This window comes from Anser brachyrhynchus (assembly GCF_964034855.1).
Source record: "Anser brachyrhynchus genome assembly, chromosome: 4".
Classification (NCBI taxonomy): domain Eukaryota; kingdom Metazoa; phylum Chordata; class Aves; order Anseriformes; family Anatidae; genus Anser; species Anser brachyrhynchus.
In genome coordinates this window covers 215461-232772 of record NC_137698.1, presented here as the reverse complement: position 1 = coordinate 232772, position 17312 = coordinate 215461, and the positions used below count along the sequence as shown (strand labels likewise).

Here is a 17312-nt window from a genome sequence, read left to right as displayed (position 1 = left end):
GGTATTTCTCTATTAACATTGTTGGCTTTTTGTCTTTTTATTTCAGGGTTCAATGTTGGCAGGAGCGCTGGTGGCAGATCGACAGTCCGGGAGATTAACCGGGATGCGTGTCATTTCCCGGGCTTTCCTGTCCTGCAGTCCCTTCTGCCTAAGCACACTAATGTACCTGCACTCTACTTCCTCCTCATGGCCCTTTTCCTGCAGCAGCCAGTCACTGAACTGCCTGAAAACCTGCAGGTCAGTGCACCTGTCACCAGCAGCCAATGTAATCAGGGGTCCCAGGTAGGGATTATGTAATAAGATGTAAGTGTAATTCTGTCTGCCATCCAAGAAAATTACAGATTAACACCCCCAAACCCCAGCAGCTGACGCAGAAGTCAGTACGGCTTGTTTTGTGCTGCTCTGTGCGGGAGTGGGAGGACAAGATATGGTGGGAGTACGTGGAAGCCAGCCTGGTATGGCATAGATGAAGCTAGTTTCTTTCTGGTCTGATCTGGAGCCAGGATGACATTGAAGGGAGCATTTATTTATTAAGAGCAGGGAGTTGCTGTATTAAAGAGCATTCATGAGGTTACAGAAAAATACAAGGTACTTATTTCAGAAAAGTTTAAGGGAGACATCTTAGTTCTCAGTGGAAAAATAAAAGTGTATTAGCATTCTGTGTAGGTTGATTTTGAACTTGTTTTAATTATATGTAAATAAATAGCCTTCAACAGAAACCTAGGAAGCCTTAGTGTAGTCTTTTATGGAGAAAAGCCACACTCCAGGTTGACGGTGTACCTGTTTAGAACAGATACTAACAGTGCTAACATCTGTTTTTTGGTGGTAAAGGGAAGGTGAAAATTACAGACCAGAAAGTATTCTGCCTGCTTATTTTCTCAAGAGGAACTAGACAGCACAGGCAACACTGTGCTGTGGGAAAGTAGAGTCATGAAGCTCATCTTCTGCTTATAGAGTTGAAGTACAGCAATGCTAAATTGAAATCAAATGCAGCCACCTAAAATACATAGCAGTAGAGCTGTTAATGCTAGAGATTGGGCAGTTTTTCCTTTTCTTACTTATTTTTAATGACTTTTTTGTTGTTGTTGTTTAATTACTGGAAAATACAGCATAGTGTATTTGTTTCGTTCATGTTTTTCCTATGGAACACCATGTGGCTTTTGTTACTACATGTGCCAAAAGAAAGTGTTGATGGTGCAGGGTTTGTGCTGACAGGTCACTTCTTGTTTCAGAAGACTTAAATACCTTGAGAAGGTGAGAGCTGCAGTTAAGTTCGTCCATGGTTGAAAGGAATTTTCTTCAGTGCTTCATGACACATGATCTCCCCATAAAGTTGTAGGGGCTGAATTTTTCACATCCTCTAACCTTTATTGTTTAGACACTGTTAAATGAATGCATTATAGATGTAATAAAAAGCAGTATCAAATTGCACTGCAGAAAGTGTTTGTCTTTTCTCTTTCACCCTTTACAGTTTGATTTAGACTCTATTTGGACATTTATATTCGGAGTTCCTGCCTCGTGTGGCACCATTACCTCTTCAGTACATAGTGTTTGCACAGAAGCTGCCTTCTTGTTATTGGGAATGCTGAGGAGCATGCTGAATTCTGTAAGAATAAAAATTTTGTACATATTTGTATATATGGAATTGCTTGGGTCTGCCATGTGGTCGGTCAGAAGCCAAATAAGAAACGTGAATTTTTTGTTGGTGTCAAAACCAACCCATCTGGGAGTTACTCGTAATATATGCGTAAAAAGAAAACATTGTAATGAGGTTATTCTTATCTTATTTTGTTTTTCATTATCTGTGGAAATATTACTGACCATAAAATTAGCACTGCTTTTCACAAAAAGGCTAAGATTTACATTTTGTTGCAAGTAAAGCAAAACAAGAGAGCAGAAGGATAAAAATGTTTGGCAGAGATGACTGAATTACTTTCCTGATTAACATCACAGGGGAATGTTTGAGACTCACTATCCCATCTGCTCAGAGCAATGCGAGATGCTGATTTTTTGTGCTTGAGAAGTCCCCTGACTATTAATAGCCACATGCTGGAGGAAATGAACTAACTGTCAGAAAAATGTGTGTTCTTTTCATTTTTGAATCTAGTCATTTTTGAATGTAGTCAAAGTTGGTTTCTCAGTAAGAAAATTTTGTATTATGTGGGAGTTAGAGCATTGAATTGCTGAAAAAGATCTCGTGAAATGTTTCCCAAGTAGTACCTGTTTAGATGTTACCTGCTTGGTCATCACATGTTTGTGAAACCCTCTGGGAAGCATTGACTGCTTGCTGCTCATGTGTTGGCGTATCCGGGTGTGACCAGTACACACACCTAGAAAGCACATCTGATGACATGCTGGGGGTACACATTGCTGTTGCCACTTGTTCTGTCTCCTGCTGGCAACCTGTTCTGTCATTTTTGGCCCTCCACTTTGCAGATGCTCTTGACCTGCTCAGAGACATGCTGTCTCTTGCCCTGCTGTGTTGTTCTGTACCAACTGATCTATGTTTAGATGTGCTATCGGGTTTTTGTTTGATACAATTCAGATCATGCTTAGCAATGTATTTTGAGTCATCACCTTAGAACACATGTTCTTAGCCACATAGATGTGTTCAGTCTCCTGCTCGTGACATTCTTGAACACATGAGCAGGCATAGGTTACTGTCAAGTTTTGGGCTGCCATGTGTTTATCACGTTTGGTCATGTTTGATTACATTTCTTCATGTGGTAGCAACCTGTTCTGGCCTGTTTCATTACATTTTTCTTGTCACATTTGTCATTCACTTCTGCTTCTTATGATTTCATGACATGGTGACATGTCTGACAGGCTTGGACATGTGTTCTTGAAAAGTGGTTCCTGCAAGCTGATGTGTTAAAAACTGTGTATGTATGCTTGGTTGCATGCTGTCAGGTGTTCATCATACAGCGATGTCCCCAGACAAGTGTTTTGTCACGGTTAGCAACTCATTTGTCACATGTTGGTTAGATGCTCAGGCATATAGTCTGCATGTTTGATCAGACATCACTTCAGGCGTCTGAACAGCATGTCTTCAGTCATGTCTTCTAGACAGCTGTTTGGCCATGTGTTGTGACACATGCTCTGGCATGTTTGACATGTTCTGGTTTTGGACACTGATATGTGACTGAGCAGGCAACCAGATACATTTCTGCTCTCTTTGAACAAGCACTTGACCACGTTCAATCACATTTCATCCTATCTCTGATGATGTGTTTAACTGCATGTTTGACAATGTGTTTGGCATACTTGATCCTACCAGTCATCCTCCCGTGTCTCTTTCCTGAAATGAGCATTTTTCAATTAGCGTCATCTGTGTTAACGTGCTGTTTGTTTTTCAACCCAGCCTTGGCAGTCTGAGGAAGAAGGCTCATGGCTTCGAGAATATCCTGTCACCTTGATGCAGTTCTTTCGCTATTTGTATCACAATGTGCCGGACCTTGTTTCCTTATGGATGAGTCCAGAGTTCCTGTGTGCACTGGCAGCAACTGTGTTTCCTTTCAACATACGACCTTACTCTGAGATGGTAGGAAATGCAGTGAGTTTTTTTTTTTTTCCTTTCTTTTCCCTTGGATGCTATTTTTGAAGATGGATCAATTAATAGTCATGTGAAGATAAAGCTCTAGTTGCCATGCAGAAAAGGGTGGTCTTAAAGGCTGGGCTGGAAATTTTGTACTTGGGTTTTGAAACTGAGAGGGGTGCATGCTCAACTGTTGCTGCACAATGATACCTGAAACTTCATTTTAGAGAGAATGTACACCATTTCTTTTTTTCTAGTAGGCCAGTTTTTTCACATACAGGAATCAAATTAGCTCAGATTTACAGAAGGAAAAAGACAGAGTCAGCTTGTCTTTCTCCTTTCTATTTTGGAGGATGCAATAAAATTGAAAACTGCTTTCTCCTCCTACTTCTGTTGGGGGCTTAACCAATAAAAATATTCCTGTCTGACCTGTAACTGCTGAGTTCAAGCTAGGAGAAGGGTGTGAGTTCATCTTTGATTGCATTGCCACCTTAAGCAGAACTATTACAGGTTATTAATTTACGTATCCTTTAAGTGTTATTGAAAAGTGCTGCTATTTCTAGACCATGAAAGGGAAAGAAATAAACTGTTGTTGTTAGCTGGCATCTAAATGTAATCCATGCACTAAGAGCATGGAAGGATAGCTTACTGGTTAGCAAATGCTATAACTAGGGAAGATAATGATAAAATACCGTAGAAAATATTTATTGCTGAAATACTGTCTTTTCTATTATGAATAGAAACAGATGATCAGTTTTTACAGATGTATGTTGAAGAGTCTTATAAGATTATTGATTTTTGCATTTGAAGTAGATGATAGTTCTTGGAGGAAAAAAAGAAGAAAAGTGCCATTTTCAAGCTTGTAATGCTGACTTGGCATTGACCTGTGTAAAGAATTTAGAACAGTCTTGCATATCTCCAAGTAGTTTTTTAGTCCTTTCAGTACTAAGTGCACAGGTGAAACTTTGTCTGCCTGACAACTTGAACTCTTCACCATTTGAAGGCTCTTCCGACTCCAAATCTTTTTGCTTCTCCAGCATTTCTGTCTACCCAAATGAGGTAGACTATTCAATTCCGTATGAAATAGATGCTAACTATAGCAACAAAACACCTAAGTTCAGCTTTGAGAGAAAATTCTTGAGCGATCTTCCAGCCTTTCTCAGATGTGCCATTAAATCCAGAAAGCCTACATCTTTGGGTTTTTCTTCATTTCTTGGGAATTTTCTCATTCTGAAGCAGACAAAAATTCAGAACATTCGGTTACTTCATATGGAAGCTGGTGATGCAATAAGTCTTTTTCAGGGAAGTCATTGTCTCCTCTTGTATTTGGAGGAAGGCATTATCTAAAAATACTTTCTCCTTTTAATTTCTTTTGGACTCGATCACCTTCAGTACTGGGAAAGTAGTTTTTACCGATTATTGCACTCTGATGGAAGGTACTGCATTAAAAAAAAGGTGAGTTTGCTTTTGCTACTCTACCACACAAACTTGAAGCCTTTTTCAGTCGGCTTCTATCGTGGTTTTTTGTTCTCTGCTTTAGCTGCTAACTTTTTCAGAACTTCTGGTTTTCTGCTATGAGAATCTGTATTCTTGCATAGAAATTAAAAATTGCTCCAGAAGTTCTTGTTGGTAAGTATCTCCCATGTGATATGCGATCTCTGGTTCAGGTAACTCTTGTGAGCTTTTACTGACTTCTTTTTTCCACATCAATCAGCAACTAGAATTTGGATGTTTTGCATGTTGTATATTGGGCACCTGATGCTGAATCCAATGATAGTCTTGCTGAAAAAGGCTTATTAGGAAACCAAATATGAAGTGAATAGCCATAGAAAGACATGTAAAGGATAGAAGAGCAAAATGACTGCTGCTAATCTGTTCAGCTCTGGAGTTTTGACATGTTGTTTTTCACAGGTCACTGATCTTGATGATGAAGTTGGGTCCCCAGCTGAAGAGTTCAAAGCCTTCGCAGCTGATTCTGGCATGAACAGGAGCCAGTCAGAATACTGCAATGTTGGCACCAAGACGTACCTAACTAACCATCCTGCCAAGAAGTTTGTGTTTGACTTCATGCGGGTGCTGATAATTGATAACTTATGTCTCACACCAGCCAGCAAACAGACTCCACTGGTAGATCTTTTGCTAGAGGTAAAACTGATTTTTATGATTTGAACTTAGTGTAACCCTTTTTTCTCCTCAATATTTCTATTTACCTTCACTTTACCATTCAGTAGAATCTTAAAAACAGTCATGAAGTAAGAGTTTTAGAAAATTGGAACACTCTTGGCTCATAAATAACAGTTTGCTTGCTGTTGTAAATACTTTGGAAAACCTAAGGAAGCAAACACCAGAGGTGTGTGTGTGTTTGTTTTTCTCAGCCTCCCTTTCAGAATGCTTTCTGGACTTTTTTTCTTCCTCCTGGAATTTGCATGTATTGGTGATAACCTGAAATGATTGAGCAGAAAATCTGTGTGACATTTGTGGTTTTTTTTCTTGCTGCACTGTGTTCTTCCCTCCACACAAGTCCTACTATCAGTTATATTTGTGGACTCCTTAGCTTTCATTTGGGTAGTCAAATGGCTCTGTTAGTTGCCGCACATGTAACTGAGTATGCTGTGTCAAAGTTTTGTTTGTATTTTGTGCTCTCTTTGGAGCTCTTGTTTTGTCATCTTAGTCAATAACTCCATTTGTGTGGAAATGCAGGAAGTGGGTTGCAACAGTCGATGTTCAACAGTGCAGCATGAGAAGTTGCAGCTTTCCTCAAGTTTTATTCTTGCAGAGTATGATTCATTTGTTATACTTCCATTAGCCTGTGACAGCTGTACTGGTTTTGCTCAAAATATAAAATCCCTACCAATCCCTAAAGAAATATTAAGGACTCAGTTTTATTTGTGTTAGATAAAAACAGGTGCCAGGACATCTGGTGCCATATGCTATAAAAATTCACGGAGTTGCTACATAATCTTTCTGTTAAACTCTGTTACATTTGGTGACATGTGTGGAAAGCAGCGCTCTCTGAATGCTTAGGCAGGCAATGAGGTGTTCAACTGCTGCTTAACTGCACTACTGTATCCACACTTTCTTCAGACTGTCTTTTGAAATGTTCAGTTCACATCAGTCCATGTTCTCCTATGACTTAGCTCTTTGTTGTGCTGCTGTGTCTCCCTGATTTCTTCCATAGCTGCAGGAATTTTGGAGCATTCTTATACATAATCTTAAAAGTTCCTGAGGTAGCTAGGTGTCTCTTTGCTGTCACAAAGCTAAATAAATAAATAAACTTTCAAGAGATGCATTTTTACATGGACATCAGGAAGCATATTTGAGGCCATGGTCATTCTGTTGCAGTTGCTTTGCTGTATTTTAATCTGTTACAGTTTGTCAATGTTAGTTACTGGTCTAGATGGGCAGAAAATAAATATACTGGGTATAAATTGGAGTAATGCTCACTGTAAGACTGCATACAGCTGATGTATACCTGATGTCCATCCCTAAGTTTTTAGAGAGAGCCAAGACTTCTTACTGGAGACAAATTACTGTGGAAAAATAAATGATAGTTCATGAGACTTAAGAAAAACAAAAATTCACCTATAACACCTCCTCTTCCTTTTTGCTCCCTCAGAGATACTCATTATTTTTTCACTGTGTTTCTTGAATCAGGCTTCCCCTGAAAGATCAACACGAACACAGCAGAAGGAGTTTCAGACATATGTTTTGGATAGCGTGATGGACCACTTACTTGCAGCCGATGTTTTATTGGGTAATATAGCAATGCTTAATTATCAGTCCCTCTGACTTGAGGGAAAGTTTTCGATATAGATATTAATTTTAATTTTTCTTTATTAATTACCTAATTTGTTAGAAATTTAGTGCCTTCATATTTTTTGTTCTGCCCTTTTCTTTCCTTTGATGTGTAAATGGTACTGCTGTAATTACATATTCCCTCTCAGTCTCAATTGTGCCAAAGCTATAAAACAAAAGTTTCTAAAAGAAACTGCATTGGGTGAATCTTTTGGATGTGGAAACCTGACAAATTTCAGTCCTGTCAGAAAGAAATACAACTGAGTCTTGTTATCCCAGAATTACCTGTCTTGTTCTTCTTGCCTTGGCAGATGATCTGGAGCTTTTGTCAATTTCTCATGGCTGGGACATAGGTTTTTAAAAGTTACCTTAGTTTTCTTTTCTTCCTTTTGTAGAAGCAGCCCAGAAAAATCATCTGGGATTAGTACTCTATTGAACCACCTACCAAAGAAATGCTCAGGAAGAGTTTGAAAAGCTTTTAAGCTAGATGTCAGTAGGATGGGCTGTCCCAGCAGAGCATGGGTATAGATGATCGTGAGGTGGCCTGTTGGAGTATCTTTGCTCAGGTGCCTGCTTTGATTTCACGGTGGCCTGCTGGACTTGCCAGGAGCTATCAGTCTGCTCTGTATTCGTCCTAGAAGTCCTTGTTAGTACTTTATGTACACCAGGAGCACAATTTTGGTTTCCCTGGGTGTTCCTTCTTCAGAGTTTTGGCTGGCTTCTTCCATGTATGATGCAATCAGCCACTTTGTGTGCAAGTAGTGCCAGAAATCAATAAATCTAAGTGAACCTCAGGCAAAATCAGCACCCGTTGCTTTTCTGTGAGAAATAATCTGGAGGAGACTTTTCTGGCATCCTTCTGTGAAAGCAGTAATTCAAGCAATGATTCTCAAGTTGTGAATTGAGTGTACTCGCACACAAAGTACAGTTTACCTTGAATAGAGTCTCAGGTGATGTTTTAGTCCTCTATCAGATGTGAATCCAGAAAAGAAACTAAGAGAGTGTTGATGGTTAATATACCTCTCCAAACAGTAAACAAGGGCCTGTAGCAATATCCACAGAGATTTTTCTATTTCACCCTGGTTTGCACAAGATCTTATTAGTTTTAGTAAGCAGGTTGGGTTTTAATTCTATGTCAGATATTTTCCTTTTAGATAGCTGCAAAAAGTTAGGTAAGTATAAAGCTGCACAATGTATTTTCTGGGGTTGCTGTGGGTGTTTGGTGTGTGCCCTGCCCCTCTTGTTTTGGCCTTTTCACTGTCAATTTCCAGTGATTATTTACCATCAAAGTTCAGCATAGGTAAGTGACAGCCACAAATACAGGCTGTGCGGAGAATGGATTGAAAGCAGCCTTGAGGAGAAGGAGCTGGAAATGTTGGTTGACAAGAAGCTCAACATGACCCGGCAATGTGAGCTTGCAGCCCAGAAAATCACCCATATCCTGGGCTGCACCAAAAGCAGCTTGGCCAGCAGGGCGAGGGAGGTGATTCTTTCCCTCTGCTGTTCTCTTGTGAGACCCCACCTGGAGTGGTACTATGGTCAGCTTTGGGGACCCAGCACAAGAAGGACATGGATGTATTAGAACAAGTCCAGAGGAGGCCACAGAGATTATCAAGGGCCTAGAGCACCTGTCCTAGTAAAGACAGGCTGAGGGAATTGGGGTTGTTCACCCTGGAGAGGAGAAGGCTCGAGGGAGACCTTATAGCATCCTCCCAGTGTCTAAAGGGGACTACAGAAAAGCTCTGGTAGTCTCCTTTTATCAAGGAGTGTAGTGATAGGACAACACGTAACAGCTTTAAACTAAAAGAGGGTAGATTTAGATCAGATATAAAGGAGAAAATCTTTACTCTGAAGGTGGTGAGGCACTAAAAGAGGCTGTCTAGAGAAGCTGTGGGTGCCCCATCCCTCTAAGTGTCGAAGGCTGGGGTGGATGGGGCTTTGAGCACCCCGGTCCGGTGTAAGGTGTCCCTTCCCATGGCAGTGGGATTGGAACTAGATCATCTTAAAGGTCCCTTCCAGCCCAAACCAGTCTATGATTCTATGACAAGGCTTTAGCTTTTTGACTAGGCTTTAGGTTGACTATCTGACTCTTTTCTTCTCTTTTACAGAATTAGAAAGCATAGACTAATGCCAATATACTTATTTATTTCTTTTTAATGAAGAAGCTTTATTTTGCTGTTACATAGGTGAAGATGCATCTCTGCCTATAACAAGTGGAGGAAGCTACCAAGTGCTGGTGAACAATGTATTTTATTTTACACAGCGTGTGGTAGATAAGCTTTGGCAGGGCATGTTCAACAAAGAATCCAAACTTCTTGTGGAATTCATAATCCAACTCATTGCACAGGTAACAATGTTCTCCTATTAGCCTACTTGAAAAAACATTTTCACAATTTACGTTAAAATCCATGGAGTGATGTTACTAAGCAGCCTGTGTACTACTTGGATGGCGCCTTTTGCTAATTGTGCAGCCTGGGTAGCTAACACTCCAAGACTGTAATTGTTCATGTGCTGGTGGCCTGTCTTTGGTTAGCTCGTAAGTATGCCTTTTTTTTTCTTCTCTTTTACTTTTTAATGAGCTTTCCTAGCATATCTTGTCAGTGTGGAATGCTTTATTATGGGGCAGTTGAGTTAAAACTGCTTTTGGATGACATTATTATTTTTCTTAAATGCCCGGAAAGCTTCCTAAATTGACCTCAGGAGATTTTTGGAAAGCTTCCTCGTGGTCTTCTATTGGAGACTGTTGAAGACTTCTGCTGCTCGAAGTGAGAGAAAATGAAAATAGGCCGATTATTATGGATGTTCAAATTTTAAGTGCATCAGCATTTATTAGTGTCAATTTGGCCCTTGAAATCCCTGGAATTGACACTACCTATTTTGAAAAAACAGCGTGGATCAATTTGTGCAAAAATTATCTGCCTGTAAATTTTTTCAGCTAACATCTGATGATGTGTGGGTTTTTTTTGTTTGTTTTGTTTCTATTAGTCAAAAAGAAGATCTCAGGGACTATCACTGGATGCTATTTATCACTGCCTGAACAGGACCATCTTGTATCAGTTCTCAAGAGCCCACAAAACTGTTCCTCAGCAAGTGGCTCTCCTTGATTCTCTGAGGGTCCTTACTGTGAACAGAAACTTAATTTTGGGACCTGGAAATCATGATCAAGAGTTCATCAGCTGCCTAGCTCACTGTTTGATTAACCTGCATGTGGGAAGGTAAGTCTCTCAGACAGAAGTTTATTCCAGAACCAGGGCCGTGACATAAAAATCACCTGTTCCCTCTCAGCTCTGACACCTTGCGAATAAGTCAGCAAATTCCTGACAACTGTTTATAACTTTCAAGTCAGTGAAATGCAAGCAAGCTGTAGTGATTCATTTTGAAATAAAATGAAAAGTTTGAAGAGCCTGAGTTTAGAGAACAATCTTACCTCCTTTTACACAGGTATTTTACAATACTAACACAAGTGCTGATCAACCCTTATATTACTATGCTTTGACAGTGTGAAATATTTTTTAAGTAGAAAGAAGCTCTAGTGTGAAGTAATTAATAGTTAAAGGGATCAGTCACTAGACTTAGGGTCTATTGAGTATGCGTTCAGTATCTTAGTAATTGGATGTATTCGAATAAGTGAAGAATTAAATTGGATGGACATGACAAATGCTGGTAACACCTGCTTGTCTGCATTGCTACAAAAGCCTGACTGGCATTTTCATTTTTCTTTCCAAAAAGTTGTAGGACTTTGGTTTTATCCCAAGACACTTGGGAAACATGATCCGCAAAAACCCTAGTGTTTGCCATTCGTGGCTTTGGCCACACTGGTGTTTCCTGAAATATTTCTGCTTCCTCCAGCAACATTAGTGTCCATGTTATGTCCTTTTTAAAAAACCTTCAGTTTGACTTGTGACTGCAGATCATCAGAAATCAAGTGGACAGAAATGAAGATAATTGCTGTAGCAGTACACGTTAATCTTTGTAGCGCTTTTATTTGTTTCTGGTGGTTGTTCATTCACTGTGTATTTGTAGCAATGTTGATGGGTTTGGATTGGAAGCAGAAGCCAGGATGACTACTTGGCACATTATGATCCCCTCTGATATAGAGCCAGATGGAGTCTACAATCAAGATGTCAGTGAAGGTAATCTGAGTGATGAATCCACGGATGTCTGCTAATGCTGCTGCTTTATTGTCATCAGTAGTCTTTTACCCTAGTTATACTTTGGGCAGGAGAGTGCGTGTGTATAAACACTAAAAACAAACAAACAAAACACTTGAAACACCAAAACAGATACATTCAAAATAAGCTACTGTTTTGTTAATACAGCAAGTGGACTTCATTTTTTTTTACTGGACGTGAACTAGAATTAGACTCCTTTATGTGTACTGAATTGAATGCAATGTAAATGGATCCTTTTAAGTGTGTGCCATGCTTCTCTATCTGACAAATCTTACAGGAGCATAGTTAAGACATAACTGTTATAAGATGTTGAATTATTACTCACTGGAACCGTTAGGATTTTCCTCTAAAGGGAAACTTATGAACTGGCTGGTAGAAGAAACGATCGTAGTTTTGCTCTTCTTATATGTATACATTTAATATTTACATACGTGTCTATCAGTGTATACAGATATAAAAAATACTTGTGTGATTTGTGTTTGGAATTGTATGTTTTTATATAGACTATATATATATGTAAGATTCTTATCAATCTAGTGTTGTTAATGTACGCATGGGTATGGGAGAAGAATTGCAACTAATTGGAGCCGGTGTTTCAGATTCGCAGAGGAAAAAATTTCAAAATAAACTTCTAGATGTGTACGAATAGTGTACAAATGATAAAAAAGACAGGCTGTTAAAATACATTTCACAAGTCCTACAAGAAAGGAAGAATGTGGAGTGTAATTGCTTAATCTATTCATTTTGCTACTATAAAAATACAAATTCAATAAGCAGCTTAGAAAACTTGCTGTTTATGGTCTTGTACTTATGCAGGTCGCCAGCTTCTTTTAAAAGCTATAAACAGAGTGTGGACAGAGTTGATTCACAGTAAAAAACAGGTGTTAGAAGAAGTTTTCAAAGTGATGCTACCTGTCAATGATCGTGGCCAAGTGGATATAACTGTTGCAAGAACTTTAATTGAGGAAGCAAGTTTAAAGTGTTGGCAAAATCATTTGGGTAAGTGCAACTGAGGATTTACCTGTCCCAGATGTTAGATTTTCCCAAAGGGAACCATGTGCATTGGATATTACAATGTGGACTTACCTTTTGTGTATTGGTAAATACTTTAACCTGTTATAGCTGAACATCTCTGATTCAGAAATGGTACCGGGTATGGGATATACTTACTCTGCCATACGCAGGGCCTGTAGTCAATGGTTTTGCTGATCTCAGCAGCTTCCTATGTTTGTGTGTGAGCATGTACCAAATAGCGTCCTGTGAATTACAGTGGCAGAGGACTGTTTTATTTAGCACCTTTTCATGAGCACTTGCCTTGTGGTGACCTATGAGACCTTACTGAGATTTGGATGTGCCAGACAGGAAAGGAACCCATCTTGAGCATGTCCGGGTGCAGCCTACAAAGTCTCCCCATGGTTGATGAAATTGGAAATGTGCAACCAAACATCATTTCTATGGCAGCAGCGATACTCGGACTTTTCCTTGGCAGTGAAGTCTGTTCAACATAGGAAGCAGCTTTAAAGGAAAAGGACCTGGTGGACAAGTTAAGCTCAAGTTAGTTGTGTGCCTGTATTAATAAAAGCCAACTGTTGTTGGAATGATTAGTATGAGTTCAGACAGCAGATACTCAAAGTTCATCTAAAATTGAATGGACATAGGCCTTTTACAATGGAATGGTTCTGAAGTAATTTGCTGGAAATAAAATACAGCTCAGAGGAAGCAGTCTAGGAGGTTCCTGCAGAGCGTGGAAGATAGCTTCCTGAAGGAGCTGGTTAGTGAGCCTACCAGGGGAGGTGCCCCACTAGACCTTCTGTTCACAAACAGAGAAGGACTGGTGGGAGAAGTGGTGGTCGGGATCTGTCCTGGGCAGAGTGACCACGAAATGGTAGAGTTCCCTATTCTTGGCAAAGTCAGGAGGGGGATCAGTAAAACTGCTGTCTTGGACTTCCAGGGGACAGGCTTTGAACTGTTCAGGGCAGTGGTTGGCAGAGTCCCTTGGGAGGTGGTTCTGAAGGGCAGAGGAGTCCAGGAAGGCTGGGCACTCTTGAAGAAGGAAATCTTAAAGGCTCAGGAGCGGTCTGTTCCCACGTGCTCAAAGACGAGCCGGCGTGTAAGACGACCAGCCTGGCTGAACAGAGAGCTGTAGCTAGAGCTCAGGAAGAAAAAGAGGGTTTGGAAAAGAGGGCAGGCCACTCAGAAGGACAATAAGGATGTTGCGAGGCTGTGCAGGGACAAAATTAGAAAGGCCAAAGCTCATCTGGAGCTTAATATGGCTACTCCTGTTAAAGACAACAGAAAATGTTTTTATAAATACATAAACATGAAAAGGAGGACTAAGGAGAATCTCTATCCTTTACTGGATGCAGAGGGAAACTTAGTTACAAGAGATGAGGAAAAGGCTGAGGTGCTTAATGCCTTCTTTGCCTCAGTCTTTAGTGGCAAGGCCAGTTGTTCTCTAGATACCCAGCCCCCTGAGCTGGTGGAAGGGGATGGGGATTAGAATGTGGCCCTCATAATCCACGAGGAAATGCTTGGCGACCTGCTACAGCACTTGGATGTACGCAAGTCGATGGGGCCGGATGGGATCCACCCCAGGGTACTGCGAGAACTGGCAGAAGAGCTGGCCAAGCCGCTTTCCATCATTTATCGGCAATCCTGGCTATCAGGGGAGGTCCCAGTCGACTGGTGGCTAGCAAACGTGACGCCCATCTACAAGAAGGGCTGGAGGGTGGACCCAGGAAACTATAGTCCTGTCAGTCTGACTTCGGTGCCAGGGAAGCTCATGGAGCAGATTATCTTGAGTGTCATCACGCGGCACTTGCAGGGCAACCAGGCGATCAGGCCCAGTCAGCATGGGTTTATGAAAGGCAGGTCCTGCTTGACGAACCTGATCCCCTTCTATGACCAAGTGATGTGCTTAGTGGACGAGGGGAAGGCTGTGGATGTGGTCTACCTTGACTTCAGTAAGGCTTTTGACACCATTTCCCACAGCATTCTCCTCAAGAAACTGGCTGCTCATGGCTTGGACTGGCGTACACATCATTGGGTTAGAAACTGGCTGGGTAGCCGGGCCCAAAGAGTCATGGTGAATGGAGATAAATCCAGTTTGGAGGCCGGTCACTAGTGGAGTCCCCCAGGGCTCAGTACTGGGGCCAGTCCTCTTCAATATCTTTATCGATGGTCTGGATGAGGGGACCAAATGTACCCTCAGTAAGTTTGCAGACGACAGACACCAAGTTAGATGCACATGTTGATCTGCTCGAGGGTAGGAAGGCTCTGCAGGAGGATGTGGATAGGCTGGACCGATGGGCTGAGGCCAACTGTATGAAGTTCAACAAGGCCAAGTGCCGGGTCCTGCACCTGGGACGTAACAACCCCAAGCAGCGCTACAGGCTGGGAGATAAGTGGTTGGAAAGCTGCCTGGCAGAGAAGGACCTGGGAGTACTGGTTGATAGTCGGCTGAACATGAGCCAGCAGTGTGCTCAGGTGGCCAGGAAGGCCAACAGCATCCTGCCTTGCATAAGAAGCAGTGTGGCCAGCAGGACTAGGGAAGTGATTGTCTCCCTGTACTCAGCTCTGGTGAGGCCACACCTCGAGTACTGTGTTCAGTTTTGGGCCTCTCATTACAGGAAGGACATTGAGGTGCTGGAGTGTGTCCAGAGGAGGGCAACGAAGCTGGTGAGGGGTCTGGAGAACAAGTCTTACGAGGAGCGGCTGAGGGAGCAGGGGTTGTTTAGCCTGGAGAAGAGGAGGCTCAGGGGCGACCTTATCACTCTCTACAGGTACCTTGAAGGAGGCTACAGGTGCCTTAAAGGAGGCTCCTTTGGTCTATTCTCCCATGTGCCCAGTGATAGGACAAGGGGGAATGGGCTACAGTTGTGCCAGGGAAGATTTAGGTTGGATATTAGGGAAAACTTCTTATACTGAAAGGGTTGTTAGGCGTTGGAATGGGCTGCCCAGGGAAGTGGGTTCAGTCACCATCGCTGGAGGTCTTTAAGAGACATTTAGATGTTGAACTTAGTGATATGGTTTAGTGGAGGACTTGTTAGTGTTAGGTCAGAGGTTGGACTAGGTGATCTTGGAGGTCTCTTCCAAACTATATGATTCTGTAATTGAGGTTAATCTGGATATACAGAAAGCGTTGTTGGAAATATACAGCAATTGGTTTTGTGGTCCATGTACTTCTAGATATGCTTTGTCCCTGGCTGAATTTTGCTTGCGTTTCCACTATCTAGCTAATAGTTGGTATTTAAACAAAAATAATAAATAAAGTGTTTTGAGCAGAGTCGAGGATCTTTGGAGAATATATTGGTTTAAGAAGGTAGTAGTGGATTTAAAAGAAGAAAATAATGGAAGCATATTTTTTTAAATCAAATTTAACGGATATACAGTGAGGTCCATTAGATGAGTATGGGGAGAACATGAAAGTGCTGAGAGCTAAACTAATCTGTGATTTTTACTAAAGTTTTAAAGTAAGAATGCTAGTGTTTCTGGACTTAACGATCAACTGGGATGGGTGTATGTTCACAAAAAGGTGCACTAGCCCACCTAACCTCTCTCAAAATGACATACTTGTGCTGACAGACTAGATAGCAGGGTCATGATGCAGCCCCTTTTTGGGTGTAGGGAGGGGCACAATGATGACATGCTCGACTGGGTTACTTTTCATTTGTGTCTGCCATTTATAACAAATGGAATAGATTTCTTTATTTTGTAACTGTTTTGAAAGAAACTGTTTCGTCTGACATTGTCTCCCTTCTTTTGACTGCTCTCTTGGTCTTTAAGGGATGTAATTCAGCAATATGGAAATTGGTTGGAGTGTGGAGGGGAGGGGAGGTGGCAACTTCGTTCTACGTACTGATTTTTCACTTATTCAGATGAAGACAGCACTCACAGCTGTTAGACCCTGGTTTTGATAATCAGTGAAAGGATTCATAAGTCTGCTCCTCATGTTTCCTTTAAAAATAAAAATCCCAAATTTCTCTTGGGTGTCTTTCCTTCAAAACTAAAACTGAAAAAAGCCACCCACACACCACAACCACGAGAAAAAAAGAAACAACCAAAAAAACAACAATAAAAAAGGTTACTTTGTTTAGTGAAACGGCAATGACAATGAGAACAGACAGGGAAAAAAAAAAAACACAACATAAGATCTTTGTTTTTCAGCCCATGAGAAGAAGTGCATCAGTAGAGGGGAGGCGTTGGTTCCGACCACACAGTCCAAACTTTCACGAGTTAGCAGTGGGTTTGGCCTCTCTAAACTAACTGGTTCCAGGAGAAACCGGAAGGAGAGCGGGCTCAATAAACACAATCTTTCTACACAGGTAATGCCACTCAGTAAAATGCAATCTAAAATCCAGCATTGTATGTTCAGAGATTATGGTAAATATTGCAATATAAATGATCTTTCAGGGTGTTAGGTAAGATCTTGTGCTTGTTTCTTTTCATTGTTGAATATTGAGACTGAGCATTCTCACTTCTGCGTGTCCTAATCCAGCGAGCACAGCTGCCTATCTTTAACATTAAAAGGAGAGTTAAGGTTTTATATATCTGTAATGCTTTACTGCTTTGCTAGTCTGGGCCCTAATTCAGTTTGCCACACCACTTTGTAATGGAAGCCAAGATAGATGCTTGTCCTTTTTCAGTGGAAGCCAAGATAGATGCTTGTCCTTTTTCTCATCCTACTGCCAAGATGATGTGTTGTTTTTTTTTTTTTTTGGAAAATCCTTATAAGCATATTTTATGTATCATGACTAAACAAATACTGCTTTTCCCTATTTTTATTGTACTACAGAGAAGAGCTCAGCAAA

At 41.0% G+C, this 17312-nt stretch overlaps 1 protein-coding gene across 18 annotated transcripts in view; it reads left to right on the top strand.

Annotated features, from left to right (window-relative positions):
- WDFY3 (WD repeat and FYVE domain containing 3) overlaps positions 1-17312 on the top strand; it is a 187925-nt gene that overhangs the window by 141129 nt on the left and 29484 nt on the right. For 10 of the 18 annotated variants that reach the window (XM_080589096.1, XM_080589094.1, XM_080589095.1 and 7 more), the window contains 10 exons: positions 47-282; positions 1472-1606; positions 3362-3553; positions 5447-5680; positions 7190-7289; positions 9517-9677; positions 10316-10545; positions 11354-11463; positions 12319-12501; positions 16654-16826. In XM_080589096.1, the coding sequence (XP_080445222.1) occupies positions 47-282; positions 1472-1606; positions 3362-3553; positions 5447-5680; positions 7190-7289; positions 9517-9677; positions 10316-10545; positions 11354-11463; positions 12319-12501; positions 16654-16826 (1754 nt within the window). The remainder of the gene's footprint in view (positions 1-46; positions 283-1471; positions 1607-3361; positions 3554-5446; positions 5681-7189; positions 7290-9516; positions 9678-10315; positions 10546-11353; positions 11464-12318; positions 12502-16653; positions 16827-17312) is intronic. The other 8 variants (XM_080589099.1, XM_080589089.1, XM_080589100.1 and 5 more) reach the window with 5 other exon arrangements.